Source organism: Hevea brasiliensis, chromosome 15 (assembly GCF_030052815.1).
Source record: "Hevea brasiliensis isolate MT/VB/25A 57/8 chromosome 15, ASM3005281v1, whole genome shotgun sequence".
NCBI classification, from domain to species: Eukaryota; Viridiplantae; Streptophyta; class Magnoliopsida; order Malpighiales; family Euphorbiaceae; genus Hevea; species Hevea brasiliensis.
This window is the reverse complement of record NC_079507.1, coordinates 73,699,782-73,715,908: the sequence shown is the minus strand read 5'-3', so window position 1 is coordinate 73,715,908 and position 16,127 is coordinate 73,699,782. Positions and strand designations below refer to the sequence as shown.

Genomic DNA, 16,127 nt, shown 5'->3' with positions numbered 1-16,127 from the left:
TACACGCATGCAAAATGTAAGGAAATTACAATTCTACATTAGTGAGATGACAGAATGGTGAAAGGTTTTTGACTTTTTTTTTTAATTTTTATTTTAACATATATTTTAATTGAATAATGAGGGTATCAAATATTTTTTCCTTTTAAGGATGACAAATTTTTTATCAGCAATTAAATATGGACTGTGTGATTACTAAATTAATATAAGTGATCATAGATTACCATATGATCAGCATTTTTCAGATTCTTAGACTTGGAAGTTTGAAACTGAGTCCTTTCTCCCAGTAGTATACCCACAGGCCACAGCCACAGGTGCACTTCTCAGTTCTCACTCTGTCACCGTTACGAAATCCAAAACCAGAACAGAGCACCTCTCTCTCTCTCTCTCTCTCTCTCTCTCTCTCTGTAATGATATAAAGCAGAAGTACCAGTAACGGAAAAGAGAGAAAACAGAGTGCATTTTCATAATTCTGCCATAAACGTTCTTTTTTTTTTGTCAAAACCATAAGTGTTCCTTTGCTTCCTTGGCACCCATAACTCTCTCTCTCTGTCTCTCTTTCTCTCTCTCTCTCTAGCCCTTTTCCCATTCATTCCCTTACATAACTGACCTACCAAGCAAAGAAGCCTGAGAACAGGTATAGCATACAGCCATGGTACAATTCCATTTGTCATGAAGTTTATTTTTCTTGCACACTACCCTTCTCTTTTTTTACCGTACTCTCTTTTTATTTCTCCATCGGAACTTGATCATCAACGCCTGCAGAAACCATACCCAGATTCCAAAATCATATCTTTTTAGTTCAAATGTCGAAGAACCCATCTCAACAAGACCATGAAACCGTGCAATTCTCTGAAATTTTTAAGAAATTCAAGCGTTTGAGACTTTTTGAGCCGTCTGTAGGGGTTTTGGGGTTCTTTTTGGTTACAGTTTGTGTGATTTGTTGCTTCTTTTACTTAGATTTCAGGTCTGTAATTAATAAGGTGTATAGAGTTCCGGGTAAATCAGAGAGGTTTATGTGGCTGCAGATTAATGGGTCGGGTCCAAATAGAAGATTTGAGTTTTTGGGACAGGAGGGTGATGGGTGTGATGTGTTTGATGGGGAGTGGGTGTGGGATGAGAGTTATCCATTGTATCACTCTAAAGATTGCAGCTTCTTGGATGAGGGGTTCAGGTGCACCGAAAATGGCAGGCCTGATTTGTTCTACACCAAATGGAGATGGCAACCAAAGCACTGCAACTTGCCCAGGTGATTATTCATCTTCTATTCCTTGTTGAGGTTGTTTGTTAGCCACGAAAGTGTGGGAAAAATAAAAGAGAAACTAAATATTCTTATTTTTTTTATTATAGTCATTAAACCTGAGGAACGAGGCAAAGGAAATTCATTTTCCAATCAATAAGGCTTTAAAATTCTGTTTCGTATGCGTATTCTACATTTCTAAGCAACCAAACAGATACTTTAAAAAAAAAATTCAAATTCAAATTCAAATTTTTTTTTTTCTGGTTTTTAACTTTCTCTTTTTCGTTAAAGGAGTAATTGTCAAGCTTTAATAATTTATTCCTTGCATGACAACAAAAGCCTCTTTTCAATTTTTTTTTTTATATTAGTTTTCTTCCTACCTGGAAATGTCCATTTAGTTTCTTCTGGTATCGATGGAAAATAAGACTCAAAGCTCTCTTCCCTGATTTGCTGAAAGTTTTGTCTTCGACTTAAGGTGACAAGCTTTATTTCCTCTAAATAATAAGAAATTATAAAGTTTTTAAAACCATAAAATTTTATTTTTAAAAAAAATCTTATTTTGCTCTACCTCTCCAAATTACTTTCTATTTAATTGAGACAATCTAAAAATAATGGTAAACTTTACTTCTAAATTTGAATGTATCATCAGTGGCTGTTTGATTCCATGGTGTTGGATTTCTTTCATGTGGACTTATTATTCCCAGTGTTATTGGAAATTTTTTTTTGGTTTGAACTGCATTGCTCTGAAATCTTTCAAAGTAGTGAGATAAAAACCTCATTTTCCCCCACCTATATAAACAGATTTGATGCTAAAGCGATGTTGGAGAAACTGCGCAACAAACGGCTAGTGTTTGCTGGAGATTCAATTGGAAGGAATCAATGGGAGTCCCTTATGTGTATGCTGTCTTCTGCAGTTCCTAATGAGGACTCCATCTACGAAGTGAATGGCAGTCCAATTACCAAGCATAAAGGATTTTTGGTTTTCAAGTTTCAGGATTATAATTGCACTGTGGAGTACTATAGGTCTCCATTTCTTGTATTGCAGAGTCGGCCTCCTGCTGGTGTTCCAGGAAATGTTAGATTAACCCTAAAATTGGATCAAATGGATTGGAACTCTGGCAAGTGGAGAGATGCCGACATACTGGTCCTCAACATGGGGCACTGGTGGAATTATGAGAAAACCATAAGAGGGTAAAATGATCCTGTTATTCTTGTAGTTGTAGACTTGCAACCTTTCATTTATGTTGTATGAGCTTTTACTTATCTAGTTTTGTTATTTACTACATTTCATTGAAGAAAACTACTTAGACATAGGTAACTGTCAAATAAGAATTTGAATTCAATTAGATCAAGATGTTAATGTTTAAAAAGAAAGTGAAAACCAATTATTTGATGAATTTTTTATGCTATTTTATTGTGAGTGAAGACTAGCATGATCAGTTGCTTCCTGTGAGGAATCCTAGAATGGAAAAAATCTATTTCATGGCTGATAAATGACTACTATGTAATAGATTTGGATCAATCAAGGCCAACATGGACCATGGAGGTGATACTGCAACACCTATATTTGTTGTTGGTGGGTACTTATATTCTTTTCAAATGATGATTGAAGAAAAATGGACCATGGAGGTCATTTTAATTCAGATTTTGATAAGATTTGCTTATATCTGTGTTCAATCAGTGAATAGTGATGTGACCTTTTTGTCTTAATCTTTTGAATATACAAGGGAAATAATTGGCTTGAAGGATAAGGCCAATTGTGAATAATTTCAATTGACTGTCCTTAATTTTCAATTTATTGCTCAGAGGTACCTACTTTCAAGAGGGGACAGAGGTGAAATTGGAAATGAGGGTCGAACAAGCATACCACAGGTCAATTGAGACTGTCTTTCAGTGGATACAGAATCAAATGAATACAAGCAAGACCCAAGTTTTCTTCCGCACATTTGCCCCTGTGCATTTCAGGTATTTTAGTATACTATTCTTTTCACACCGACTTTAGTAGTGTTCTATGTTATCTTTTTCCTTCCTTTCTTCTGTGCTTAATGTTTGGATGTTATACATCTTGATTATAATTTGTCAAATCTTGAAACTTTGGCCTATTCGAGAAGGGTTGCCCCTCAGTAGAGGCCCAAGGGGGCTGCCCCAGGGAACGTCAGTTTTTCCTTGAAATTGAACTAAGCCTAAGTTGTCAAGAATGCTGCAGTAATTCATTTTAGGGGTGAATTTTGTTTCTAACAACGTGTTTGAGTTCTTGACCTCTGTCAATGTTCATGTAGACTTACTGGGACTCCCAAATTCTTAGCTTTAAGATCTGATATTTAAGGTTTTCACATGCAGAAGCTTGTCAAAGTAATTTATGCCTTACCTTGAGCCCAAGTGCTTAAGTTCAGGTATTAATATCCTTCCAGTGTATGGGGAAGGCTGAATACATTTAATTGTTTCCAGCGGTCATTCTTATCATTTCCAGTGGTCATTCATATTAGGAACTAGGATACCCATTTGTATCACAATGTGTTGTTTTGGCCAAGTTGTTCTCTTTGTGGGTTATATGCTTAGAATTGGGAATAACTAATACCTTCTACATCACAGAGGCGGAGACTGGAGGACAGGGGGAAGCTGTCACTTGGAGACATTGCCTGAGCTTGGTTCATCATTGGTGCCATCTGAAACCTGGGCTCAATACAAAATATTTGCTGATGTGCTATCAGCTTACTCAAACCAAGAATTAAAATTTGATATATTGAATATAACCAGGATGTCTGCACAAAGAAAAGATGGGCATTCATCTGTATACTATCATCATTCACAACCTGCGCCATTTCGTCGGCAAGACTGCAGCCATTGGTGCCTGCCTGGGGTCCCTGACTCATGGAATGAGCTCCTCTATGCACTGCTATTAAAGCACAAACATATGAAGACGTACAACATATCCTCATATAGAGCATACAGTTTTGATTAAGATAAAGCTTTGATTTATATGCCATTGCCAACACTAAAGCCAGGAGCTAGATGCTTAGAAATGACTCCAATTTTCCTGCAGTAGATAGAAGATAAGAACATGCACAGTGAATTTTGTTATAGTTTGGCAGAAAAGTTAAAAAACAGATACTGTACTGTGGATTTTGATAGTGAGATTAAAGATATGAGCTGAGTGGATATTTGTGCTGGATTTTGGCTGAAGATTTTGGGAATAAAATGACTAAATTGTAGAGATATATTCAAGAATAGGGTTGTTGCGATTACAATCAAGTGGTGTAATTTCATTGAGGGAAATGTAATTAACAATTCTTTGTCTGTCAATGCCAATAATAATAAGAGAAGGGTGTGGATATGAAAATGGATTTAATTACTCTTATAAATTAATATTTAATTTAGATTTATATATTTATTATATGTTTTTTAATTAATTAATTTTATATAATTTTAATTTAAATATTTAATTTAATAATTATTAAATTTATTAACTTATATTTTATACGTATACCTTAAAAAAAAAAACCTGAATCTCAATTTAATTGAGCCAGATTCGACCGAAAAAAAAAAAGGAGGCAGATCGAGCATTGACATTAATCGAATGCCACTTATCCTCTTCCTCTCTCTTCTTGATAAAACATCTTTCCTCAGTGGGGTCCATGAATTGTCCTAACAATAACATGATAAGATTCACCTTTGAGTTGATAAAAAAAAGAGGTGATTTGAAGTTGGTGTAAATTACCGTTTTCGTGAGCGCTGATTAAATTAAATAACTTTCTTACGGAAAGCCAGTGGTTGAGAAATTTATTAAGCCTTAACAAAGCCAAGCGTAAAATTCAAGCCAATTTTGGGTTTTCAGCTTTTGGGCTTTAAGCTTAATACCAATAGAGGAGAATTTTAAAACAGAAGCAGGAGCGAGAGACAGAGAGCTGGACAATGTCACACTCGACGGTGCAGCCGAGCCGGTCGAGAGACCTGGACAAACTGCTTCTCAGGCCCGGCAATCTCGTCGCCCCTACCTTCGAACCCGGTACCCAAGTAAGCCCCTTTACTTTTCTTTTCTTTGCGGCAATTTAACAGACATTTCGTGCTCAATCTTCTTCTGATTTAATTTTAGGTTTTGGGTTTTGCTTTCTTATTGTTATTTCCTTGGATGGCAGTTGAGAGATGATCTTCAAGAGTACGTTCGAATATTGGTGGTGGGAGCCGGTGGATTGGGCTGCGAGCTACTTAAGGACTTGGCCTTATCTGGTTTTAAGAATCTGGAGGTCATCGACATGGACCGCATCGAAGTTTCTAATCTCAATCGCCAGTTCCTATTCAGGTTTTTTTATTTCTAAACTAAACCTCTGTGATTTTATTCGCTATGTTATTATGCCTTTACAGTTGGATATCTCTTGCTTTATGCTCTTACTAGTGCTGTTTCAGTTTGATATGCTATTATTTTCTATATGTCAATTAGAATGTGCTGATACCACCAGGCGGATCACCGTCAGTTGTAGTTTATATAGAGGGTTACTTAACCGGTTGTTTCTCTCTCATTTTCAATTTGGAATATTTTAAAAAAACTTTGACAATTTTATGGCTCAAAACTGGCAAATACTAAGGGAGAACACAAATCAACATGTAGCATTTCTAGTTCTAGATGAAGTAGATTATGTGTGAAAGCCTACATGTTGGCTTATATGTTGTAGCTTTTTCCTTGTCATGTCTGCAAATGGTTATAACTTTACTAATTAGCATTTGAATGCATTCGTTTTTGTATTTTCTCATCATTTAGTGTTTATTTTAGCTGTATAGCGTCCTAGAGAATCTGAAAATTCTGCTTTGGCAATTGCCATGTAAATATTGCATATATGCAGTTGCTTGGCATTTAATTTCTATTAGAAAATCTCTAAAAAACTAGTGTGCTTATTGCAGGCTTGAAGATGTTGGTAAGCCAAAGGCTGAAGTTGCAGCCAAGCGTGTCATGGAAAGAGTTAGTGGTGTGAATATTGTGCCACATTTTTGCCGGATTGAGGACAAAGAACTGGATTTTTATAATGATTTTAGTATTATTGTGCTTGGTCTTGATTCCATTGAGGCGCGGAGCTATATAAATGCTGTAGCTTGTAGTTTTCTTGGTATGTGATTTTTAACCTTATTAAGTTAATTAAATATTTTCTGTTTACTCTTTTCCCCCATGTTTTGGTGCCAACCTAAATTTTTACTTCTTTTAAATATCATTTTGTGAAGCAATTTTACATCTGACTTCTATTTTGCATAGTGTCTATGCTGCTAATGCATCCACTATTGCTGTATTCTTGTACCATATTTCTAAATAATTTAGAAATGCTAATTATATGAATGGTAACTGAAGCAACAACTATGTAAACCTTATTGAGAAGTATATGATACCAATCCCAACTAGAATAAAGACCACTTGCCACGTAGATGTGAATTCAGAAAGACACAGTCTATTATGGTAAATTATTTATAACTTAGTGAGTATGTGTAACTTCAAAAGAGAGATTTTGCAGTAAAACTTTTTACCTTCTCATGAAACCTGGTTCTAAGCTCAAGAGGATTTCATTTTCTTATTGATGGCACAAACAATTTAGGACCTCAAGGCATGCTCACATCCTTGTATATAATGCCGAATTAGACATCAAACTTTTGTTTAAGTTATTTGCATTGTCTTTGTACTGTAGCATCACTAGTCTTCTCTTCCTTTTGTATTTCCTTTAGTAGTCAGGACTAATTTGGATGTGGCGTATTGTTGCATTAGTTTTCTTGATAACCATGTAAGTGAGAGTGATTGTAAAAGGGTCTGCACCACTCTGTTTTTGAAGGTTTGTATGAACGATTCAAATTTACTTGGTTGCCTTGATGTCTTTGGCAATATCCTACTTATAATTTTTGGATATAATATGTTGATGTTTTGAAGAACCAAAGATTTTCCCCTCTCTAAGTAGCTTCCTTTATTCTTCTGGAGCTTATGTTTTATTTATGTTTTTGGAAATTTAGAGTATGATTCTGATGACAACCCTCGGGAAGAAACAATCAAACCCATGGTAGATGGTGGTACTGAAGGTTTCAAAGGCCATGCTAGAGTTATTATGCCAGGAGTCACACCATGCTTTGAGTGTACCATCTGGCTTTTCCCCCCTCAAGTCAAGTTTCCTTTGTGCACTCTTGCAGAAACCCCTAGAACTCCTCCTCATTGTATTGAATATGCTCACTTAATTAAATGGGACGAGGTAATACATTAATCATCCTTTTCCGTTAAAGTGAAAATTTTCCAGTTAGTTGTTCCTCTTTTATGATCACTGTATTTGTAGGTTCATAGTGGAAAGGATTTTGATCCAGATGATCCAGAACATATGACGTGGGTTTATACAGAGGTGAAATGGTCGACTTATTAACTAATTTTCTTAATATTGATTTTATTTCGTTCCTTTCTACTTATGTTATACCTGTATCCCATAGGCTGTTAAGAGAGCTGAGCTTTTTGGCATTCAAGGAGTTACGTATTCACTTACTCAGGTACATTTAGATTTTGGGAACTTAATTTTCCAAATCTATACAACTGCCTGATCACAATATGGTTGGCTTTCTTCTAATCTTGTACTGTATACTGAAAAGACTCAAAAGAAACTTAGATGTTATCCTAAATTTTCTAATTTGATCCTTGGAAGTTGGAACACATCTCCTTGACCAATCAGCTGGACTACCCCAGTGCTTTTTTTACCTGTGATCCTTGGAAAACTCCTGCTGGGGCATCCCCAATTCCTTTTTTTTTGGTGCCTGCTTTACTCCTCGTAGAGAGAGAGAGAGAGAGAGAGAGAGAGAGAGAGACAGAGGGGAAAGTTCTATTAAAATGCCTGATTGAAGTATCATTTATTATTGGTGGACAAATAGGTTTTTTTTTTTTTTTTGCAGGGTGTTGTGAAAAATATCATACCTGCTATTGCTTCCACTAATGCAATTATATCAGCTGCGTGTGCATTGGAAACCTTAAAGATTGCATCAGGATGCAGCAAAACTCTATCCAACTACCTAACGTGAGTGCATTTCCCCAGGATTAATTCATTGATTGATTGATTAATTGATGTCACTTAATCTGTTTCTCCAGTGAAACTATTTGGCAAAGTGGACTGAATGATTTGAACCTTTGATAGGTATAATGGCGTGGAAGGTCTCCACATTAAAGTGACTGAATTTGTGAAGGACAAGGACTGTCTTGTTTGTGGTCCAGGCGTTCTTATCGAGCTAGACACTTCAGTTACATTACAAAAGGTTATTTTCCATTTCTCATGGTTGGTTAATAATGACAGTCGGAAGTGATTATAAGTTTCCCAGTCATTTTAATTTCGTTAATGTTTGCCCATGATGACTCATGATGCTAGTCGGTCTGGTGCAATCTGAAAACATTGAACCAACACTGTATGCCTGTTTGTTTCTGGGCTTGAAATACCAATAATCTTGTGAAATCATTATAGTAGGTTTTCAGAAGTGGTACTTTGGGGGAAATCCAAAAATCTTTTGAGTATGAAGGAAAATATTTTTCCTTTACCTTTTTCCTTTTCCTTATATTTTCTTCTGTCCTTTTAAATTTTTTAACATTTTTTCTTGTAGTCTACTGTTTGTTTCATTTTCAAGTTAGTTTGGATCCCTTTTTTTATCATATATATATATATATATATATATATATATATATATAGATTGATAGATTTCCACCTGTGTACCTTTATTAATTTCTAGTTTTATTTTTGCTTTGTGCAATTCAAAATGATTGCTGTGATTCTGTGTAAACAGTTCATTGATATGCTTGAAGAGCATCCTAAGCTGTTCCTATCAAAAGCAAGCGTCACACACCTAGGGAAGAATTTGTACATGCAAGCACCTCCAGTCCTAGAAGAGATGACTCGATCAAATCTAAGTTTACCGTTATTTGAACTTATGGGTAAAGTCCCAAAAGATGTTGTTCATGTGACTGGTATCACCAGCCAAAACGACAGTAAAAGGTCTTGTCTGAGAAAATTACGAGTTGTTTTCAAGGCAATTGACGGGGTCACGGACATGGACATGGCTGGTGGGGCATAATTTTGCATGCAGCACAGCACCAGGATTTTTCTTGCAGTAACTTCTCAACTCCAGAAAGATACTCCTTTAGAAATTTTCTTTACTGAAGGCAGAAGTTGGTGAGCAACATAAAATCCATTTTTATGTGTAACAGTTTATCAAAATATGTTTCATCAAAGATGCAGTTGTAGATGTGACATTATTACCAAGAGAGCAACGTTATTCACCAAGTTTTTTAATTTTTATTATTTTTGCAGAGAGATTAATGTACAGTTAATATGTATGTATGTATAGCATTAGCGTGTCTATATGTAGTTCAACTGCCATGGCATCAGGGCAAATGCGATTATTCAATCTTTTCCTCGAAGATTGTCTAGAAAAGTAATCTTAATAGTAATTGGTGTTGCCAAAGCACATAATTATTTTAACGTTAGTATCCAAACAGAAATAGTTGGAGGCAAAGAAAAGCACATGCATGACTTTACCTTTAAGCTCTCTTTTTATGGGACGAGGAAATAGCAAATAAGGACAAAAAGGAGTAAGTAACTTATACCTATTTTGAGAAGAAGTGAGTTAGCGAAGAATAAGAGTAAGTAAAGGTAATGTTTACTCTTTCTTATTTTTTAAATATCAATTTTTTTTATATCTCAAATTGAAGTGTAAGTAGAAGGAGGTGAGTGTTGAAAATAACTTTATTTTTTATTTTTCTATTGTCTTTAATTTTTTTTGTTAAAAATTTAATTATACTTGTTAAAAATAAATTTAGTCTATCAATACAAACAAATGTCTTCTCTCCGCTACCTCTCGTGCATTTCAAATTTTTACAGAAATAAAGTTATTTTTACATTTCTATTTAATTTCAGTTGTTACATCATTTGTTCAATAGTTTGCTGTAATTATTATGCTTCAATTATTAATTTTTTTTTAAATAATTTATTCTAAAGAATAAATTTTTATCTAATAAGAAATGATATTTTTATACTTCTAATAATTATTTACCATTTTTTCACCTCTTTCTAAACATAAAAAATATACATTACCTTTTCATTAATTCATCCATTTCCAATTATGAAATTTTTTTTTTAATTTTAACCTTCTTTATCCTTCCTTCTCTTTACCCTTTCTTACCCTCCCATTACCTTTTTTCACCCATTCAAACAGAGTATTAGCAACGGTTGGATGGATCAATGTTGGAGCGGTAATCAGTGTTAGATTGGAAGATTCTCTCAAATTAAAAAAAGAAAAAATCTATTTTGGATCTCAAATCAAATTAAATAGGTTAATTACAGTCCAGTTTAAATTTGATTTTAATTAATCTAATTTTCGATCCATTTGGATTTAATTTTAATTCAATTTCAGATCTAAGTTAAACCAATTCTTCAGGGTTTGAAAATAGTTTGGCAAGCTGAAAGTCATTCTTTGACCATGTATGCCGCTGCTTCCTATTAATTGAGGGATTTCTTCTTTCTTTCTTTTTTTTTTTTTTTTTTTTTCTAATTTTTATTGGAGAATGGAAAGGGAGGGCTTGTCGGTGAAGACAAGCTTACGTCTGGCTCTGGCGTGAGGGAAAATTCCTTGCTTTGAACAGTTTCCTTGTTACTAACATGCAAATGTCGGCTCAATATTTTATTTAGCTTCGTTCAAAAAGAGGTTCTGATGACAATGGGACGGCAGTACCATTGAGCCCACTAATCTTGTAGCTTAGTGAAATTGAGATCCATGTTTGTACCCAAAACAGCAGTCCACTCCAAGAAGTTTAGGATAATATTAAATAACTTAGAAATTAATGTTGCACTTGCCACCGGCACACTAATATCTACTCTGAGGCCACAGGAAGCTAGATGTATATGTGCATTTGCATAATGTCTATTGAATGCCATAATTAAGATCAGAATGTAAAAGCAACAGCATATATGGAGGGGGTCATCTGAAGATTCAGCGGTCTCTTCTATAATTTTATTGAAGAGGACGGGTCCCCTGGCCAGCCAACACAGTGTGGACCATAACACCATCCATGATTGAATCTCTTTGCTCTCCAAGTACTAGGGTAAATTTCCTGCTGCGATAAGTGGGTGGTGAAATTTTGTTCAGTGAGTTAGGGCATCTAATTGACTTGCAGGCTGCACGCCAGTACCCTTTTGAGATCTATCCTTGCCATTCTTTCCTATTCATGTTCTTTAACCACATGCCATCACAGCTGTAATTAAAACCGTGACCTTTCAGAATCATGTAGAGGCGGCCCCAAAGGTTTCAGTTCTTTTATGACTATTGGGCATTGGCCCCACTATAAAGTCTGCAAGAAATAAAGATGGAAAACTTGTTTGTCTGACTACTTGTTTCTTATCCATATACGATAAATTTCCAGCGTATACCAAGACAAGTATATGTATTGTGTTAGCATAATTACAGTAATTAGCATGATTATAAGAGATTTGTGTAGCATAATTACAATAATTAGCATAATTATAGGAGATTTGTGTAACATAATTATAGCAATTATTATTCTTGTCCAAATTAGTTCATATTCTCATGTATAAATAGATGTAATATCTCTGTAAATGAGACACAGACAAATATACAATCCTTTCTTTCATTACTTGTATTCTTTCTTCTAACATGATATCAGAGCCATAAAGCTTTTATTTCTAGTTCTTTTTGGGTCTCTCTGCTCTCTCTACAACCTGTTCTGGTTCATTATTTCATACCTATTATTATACCATTTTTTGTTTCTCCTCATCTTGTTATCAATGGAGAAATCTGATATTTCAAAACCTATTGCAACAGTTCTGACTGGTTCCAACTATAATCTTTGGGTTCAAGGAATGAAAAGTTTTTTGATAGGTCGCAAGCTTTGGCGTATTGTTACCGGAGATATCACTACGTCGACAAGAGAGAACGATGAAACTGATGCAAAATTTGCTGACCGTCTTGAGGATTGGGATAGTAAAAATCATCAGATCATCACCTGGTTTCGCAATACCTCTGTCTCGTCCATCCACATCCAGTTTGCTAATTATGACTCTGCAAAAGAAATCTGGGATTTTTTGGCTAATCGATATCAGACCACTGGACTTGCCCACTATTATCAGTTGTGGACTACTCTTCATAATCTGAAATAAGAAGCAGGTCAATCTGTTAATGATTTTCTTGCCCAGGTCCAACCTATTTGGAATCAAATATCTCAGGCCAAAATCAGTGAAGATCATCTTCATCTCATTCAAGTTCTAATGGCTCTTCGCTCAGAATATGAAGCCGTTCGAGCATCCCTGCTACATCGAAATCCACTCCCATCATTGGAAACTGCTATTCAAGAGATTATTTTTGAAGAGACTCGTCTCGGTTTGGATAAAGCTCCTCAATTTGAAGCTGCTCTTGCAACTACTAGATCCTCACATCAGAAATCTGGCAATCAACTCTGTAAGAATTGTAATCAAATTGGTCATGCTTTTGCATATTGTCCTACTATAAAATGCAAATATTGTCATGGTTACGGTCATATTCTTGAACATTGTCCCACACGTCCTCCAAGACCAAAAGGAGGGCATTCTAAATTCAAGAATGTCTCAAAGCCTGGATCTTCCTCTGTCACTGCTGTTGCTGCTACTGAGGGCTCTACTGCCATCACCATGAGTGATCTTGAGGCACTATTCAAGCAGTTATCTCTTCTAATTCTCCTGCCGCCATGTCCGCCACTCGGGTAATTCTTATTGGCTTTTGACTCTGCATGTTGTAATCATATAACCACTAATCTTAAATTCTTGTCTTACATAAAACTCAGTATCTTCCTTACCATCAATCCATACCGCAAATGGTACTAAAATGAACATCACACATCTTGGTCATGTGTCTACCTCAAATCTTCATCTCCACGACACTTATTATATCCCTAATTTGGCACTCAATCTTATTTCATTTGGTCGGTTGTGTGAAAAAGGACTAAATGTTATTTTTCTCACGATGGTGTCCAGGTATAGGATCCACAACCGGGACAGATTCTTGGGGAGGGTCGCAGAGTGGGTCGATTATTTGAGCTTACATCTTTACATCTTCCTCAGATATTTGTGTCTGCAGCTACAATCCCTAATTCCTCCATTCACCAATGGCATCTTCGTCTTGGTCATGCTTCTACCAAGAAATTCAACCTTTAATTTCGTGGATTATTAGGATCTACTAAGTTTGAGTCATTTAATTGTTTAAATTGTCACTTGCAAAACAACTTTGCATTATCTTTTTCTCATAATAATAATACTTGAACTCCTTTTGGTTTAATTCATTCGACATTTGGGGTCCTTCTCCTATTTCTTGATAAATGGTTTTCGTTATTTTGTAATATTTATTGATGATTATTCTCGGTTTACTTGGATATATTTTTTGAAACATCGATCGAGTTATCACAAATTTACATTACATTTGCAAAAATGATTAAAACTCGTTCTCTTGTGACATTAAAATTCTCAGAATGACAATGCCATGGAATATCGGGATTCTTCTTTACTTGATTTCTTAGTCAACAAGGCACCGTTGTTCAACGTTCTTGTCCTCACACCTCTCAACAGAATGGGCGAGCGAGCATAAGCATCGCCATATTCTTGATTCTGACGTACTCTTCTTCTTTACGCCTCATGTCGAGAAAAATTTTGGGAGAAGCGACTCTTCATGTTGTTTATGTTATTAATCGTCTTCCTACCTTGGTTCTTCATAATTTATCTCCTTTTGAAAAGTTGTTTGGACAACCTCCTGACTATTCCATCCTTAAACCTTTTGGATGTGTTTCTTTTGTTCTTTTACAACCTCATGAACATACCAAATTAGAACCACGTGCTCGTCTATGTTGTTTTCTTGGTTATGGCATTGAACACAAAGGGTATCGTTGTTGGGATCCTGTTTCTAATAAGTTACGCATCTCTCGTCATGTTACCTTTTGGGAAAATACTATGTTCTCTTCTCTTTCCAAATTTCATCACTCTGTCAATCATCGACTCTCTATTTTCACGACTCCTCCAAAGAATTGTTTCCAAGTCTGATCCAGTGATTGTGATGTGCTCAATATTAGCCCAACTACACACCGCCTGTTGAATCGGCACGATTGTTGATCCGATGCACCTGCATCTCCTCCTAGCACTACTCTTCATCGTTCTACCCGTGTAAGAGAAACTCCTCATTATCTTTCTGATTTTCACTGTTACTCTACTATTGCAACCCTTCATGAGCCTCGTTTTTATCGTGAGGCAAGTACTGACCCTCTTTGGCAGCAAGCTATGACTGACGAACTTCAGGCTTTAGAGAAAACTCATACTTGGGATTTAATTGATCTTCCACCAAACAAGACCCCTATTGGTTGCAAATGGATTTACAAAATCAAGACCCGTTCTAATAGAACTATTGAACGCTACAAAGCTCGCTTAGTAGCCAAAGGGTACACTCAAGAGTATGGTATCGACTATGAAGAAACTTTTGCTCCAGTGGCCCGATTAACATCTATTCGCAGTCTCTTAGCTATTGCTGCAGTTCGTAAATGGAAACTTTTCCAGATGGATGTCAAAAATGCTTTTCTTCATGGTAATTTAACAGAAGAGGTTTATATGCATCCTCCTCTTGGTTATCATTCTCCTCATAAGGTTTGCAAACTTCGGCGAGCCTTATATGGATTAAAACAAGCTCCCAGGGCCTGGTTTGCCAAATTTAGTTCCACTCTTGCTCAACTTGGTTTTCTCTCTAGTCCACATGATTCTGCATTATTCACTCGCCGAACTGACAGTGGTATTGTTCTTCTGTTGCTTTATGTTGATGATATGATAATAACAGGAGATGATTCATCTGGTATTTTAGAGTTACAACATTATCTCAATCAACATTTTGAAATGAAAGACCTGGGTTCTCTCAGCTATTTTTTGGGTCTTGAAGTTTCTCAAAATTCTGATGGCTATTATCTATCTCAAGCCAAGTATGCATCCGACTTACTTTCTCGAGCAGGCATCACTGATAGCAAAACAGTATCAACCCCATTGGAGCTCAATTGCAAACTCACACCTCTTGATGGCACTCCTCTTGATGATCCTACTTTATATCGACAGCTTGTCGGGAGTCTTGTTTATCTCACAGTTACTCGACCTGATATTTCCTATGCTGTTCATCTGGTCAGCCAGTTTATGTCTGCTCCTCGCTCAACTCATTTCTCTGCAGTACTTCGAATCCTTCGTTATATCAAAGGCACTCTTTTTCATGGTTTGCACTTTTCTGCTACCTCCTCCCTAGTATTATCTGGCTACTTTGATGCTGATTGGGCTGGTGATCGGCGGATCGTCGCTCTACAATCGTTATTGTTTCTTCTTGGGTAATTCTCTTATCTCTTGGCGTAGCAAAAAGCAAAGCTGTTGTTGCGTTCTAGCAGTCTGAATATCGTGCTCTTCCGATGCTACATCCGAATTACTTTGGTTCTGGTGGTTATTAAGCGATTTGGGTGTCACTCATTCTTCTGCCACAATGCTTCATTGCGATAATAGAAGTGCCATACAGATTTCTCAGAATGATGTATTTCATGAGCGTACCAAACACATCGAAATTTATTGTCATTTTGTACGTCATCATGTTGCTCATGGCACCATATGTTTGATTCCTGTCTCCTCTGTCAGCCAAACCGCTGATATATTCACCAAAACGCATCCTCCCACTCGCTTTCAGGATCTCTTAAGCAAACTCAAGTTGGCACCTGTGCTACCACCTTGAGTTTGAGGGGGGGGTGTTAGCATAATTACAGCAATTAGCATGATTATAGGAGATTTGTGTAGCATAATTACAGCAATTAGCATAATTATAGGAGATTTGTGTAGCATAATTATAGCAATTATTA

At 36.1% G+C, this 16,127-nt stretch overlaps 2 protein-coding genes across 3 annotated transcripts; both read left to right on the top strand.

The window, feature by feature from the left end:
* The first annotated feature begins 229 nt into the window (after nucleotides 1–229).
* LOC110657771 (protein trichome birefringence-like 11) lies at nucleotides 230–4,540 on the top strand. Of its 2 annotated transcripts, XM_058135940.1 has the most exons (5): nucleotides 522–1,246; nucleotides 2,039–2,428; nucleotides 3,044–3,202; nucleotides 3,830–3,896; nucleotides 3,995–4,540. In XM_058135940.1, exons 1-5 carry the CDS (start codon nucleotides 804–806, stop codon nucleotides 4,103–4,105), a joined length of 1,170 nt encoding a protein of 389 aa, XP_057991923.1. In that variant the 5' UTR covers nucleotides 522–803; the 3' UTR covers nucleotides 4,106–4,540. The 2 variants fall into 2 exon arrangements, with proteins under 2 accessions (XP_021670821.2, XP_057991923.1); XM_021815129.2 differs by having other exon boundaries at nucleotides 230–1,246; nucleotides 3,830–4,540.
* Nucleotides 4,541–4,934: 394 nt separating this feature from the next.
* On the top strand, nucleotides 4,935–9,537 carry LOC110657772 (NEDD8-activating enzyme E1 catalytic subunit). The gene is made up of 9 exons (XM_021815130.2): nucleotides 4,935–5,251; nucleotides 5,374–5,537; nucleotides 6,134–6,336; nucleotides 7,220–7,452; nucleotides 7,534–7,596; nucleotides 7,682–7,738; nucleotides 8,135–8,256; nucleotides 8,374–8,491; nucleotides 9,011–9,537. Exons 1-9 carry the CDS (start codon nucleotides 5,150–5,152, stop codon nucleotides 9,296–9,298), a joined length of 1,350 nt encoding a protein of 449 aa, XP_021670822.2. The 5' UTR covers nucleotides 4,935–5,149; the 3' UTR covers nucleotides 9,299–9,537.
* Nucleotides 9,538–16,127: the final 6,590 nt, after the last annotated feature.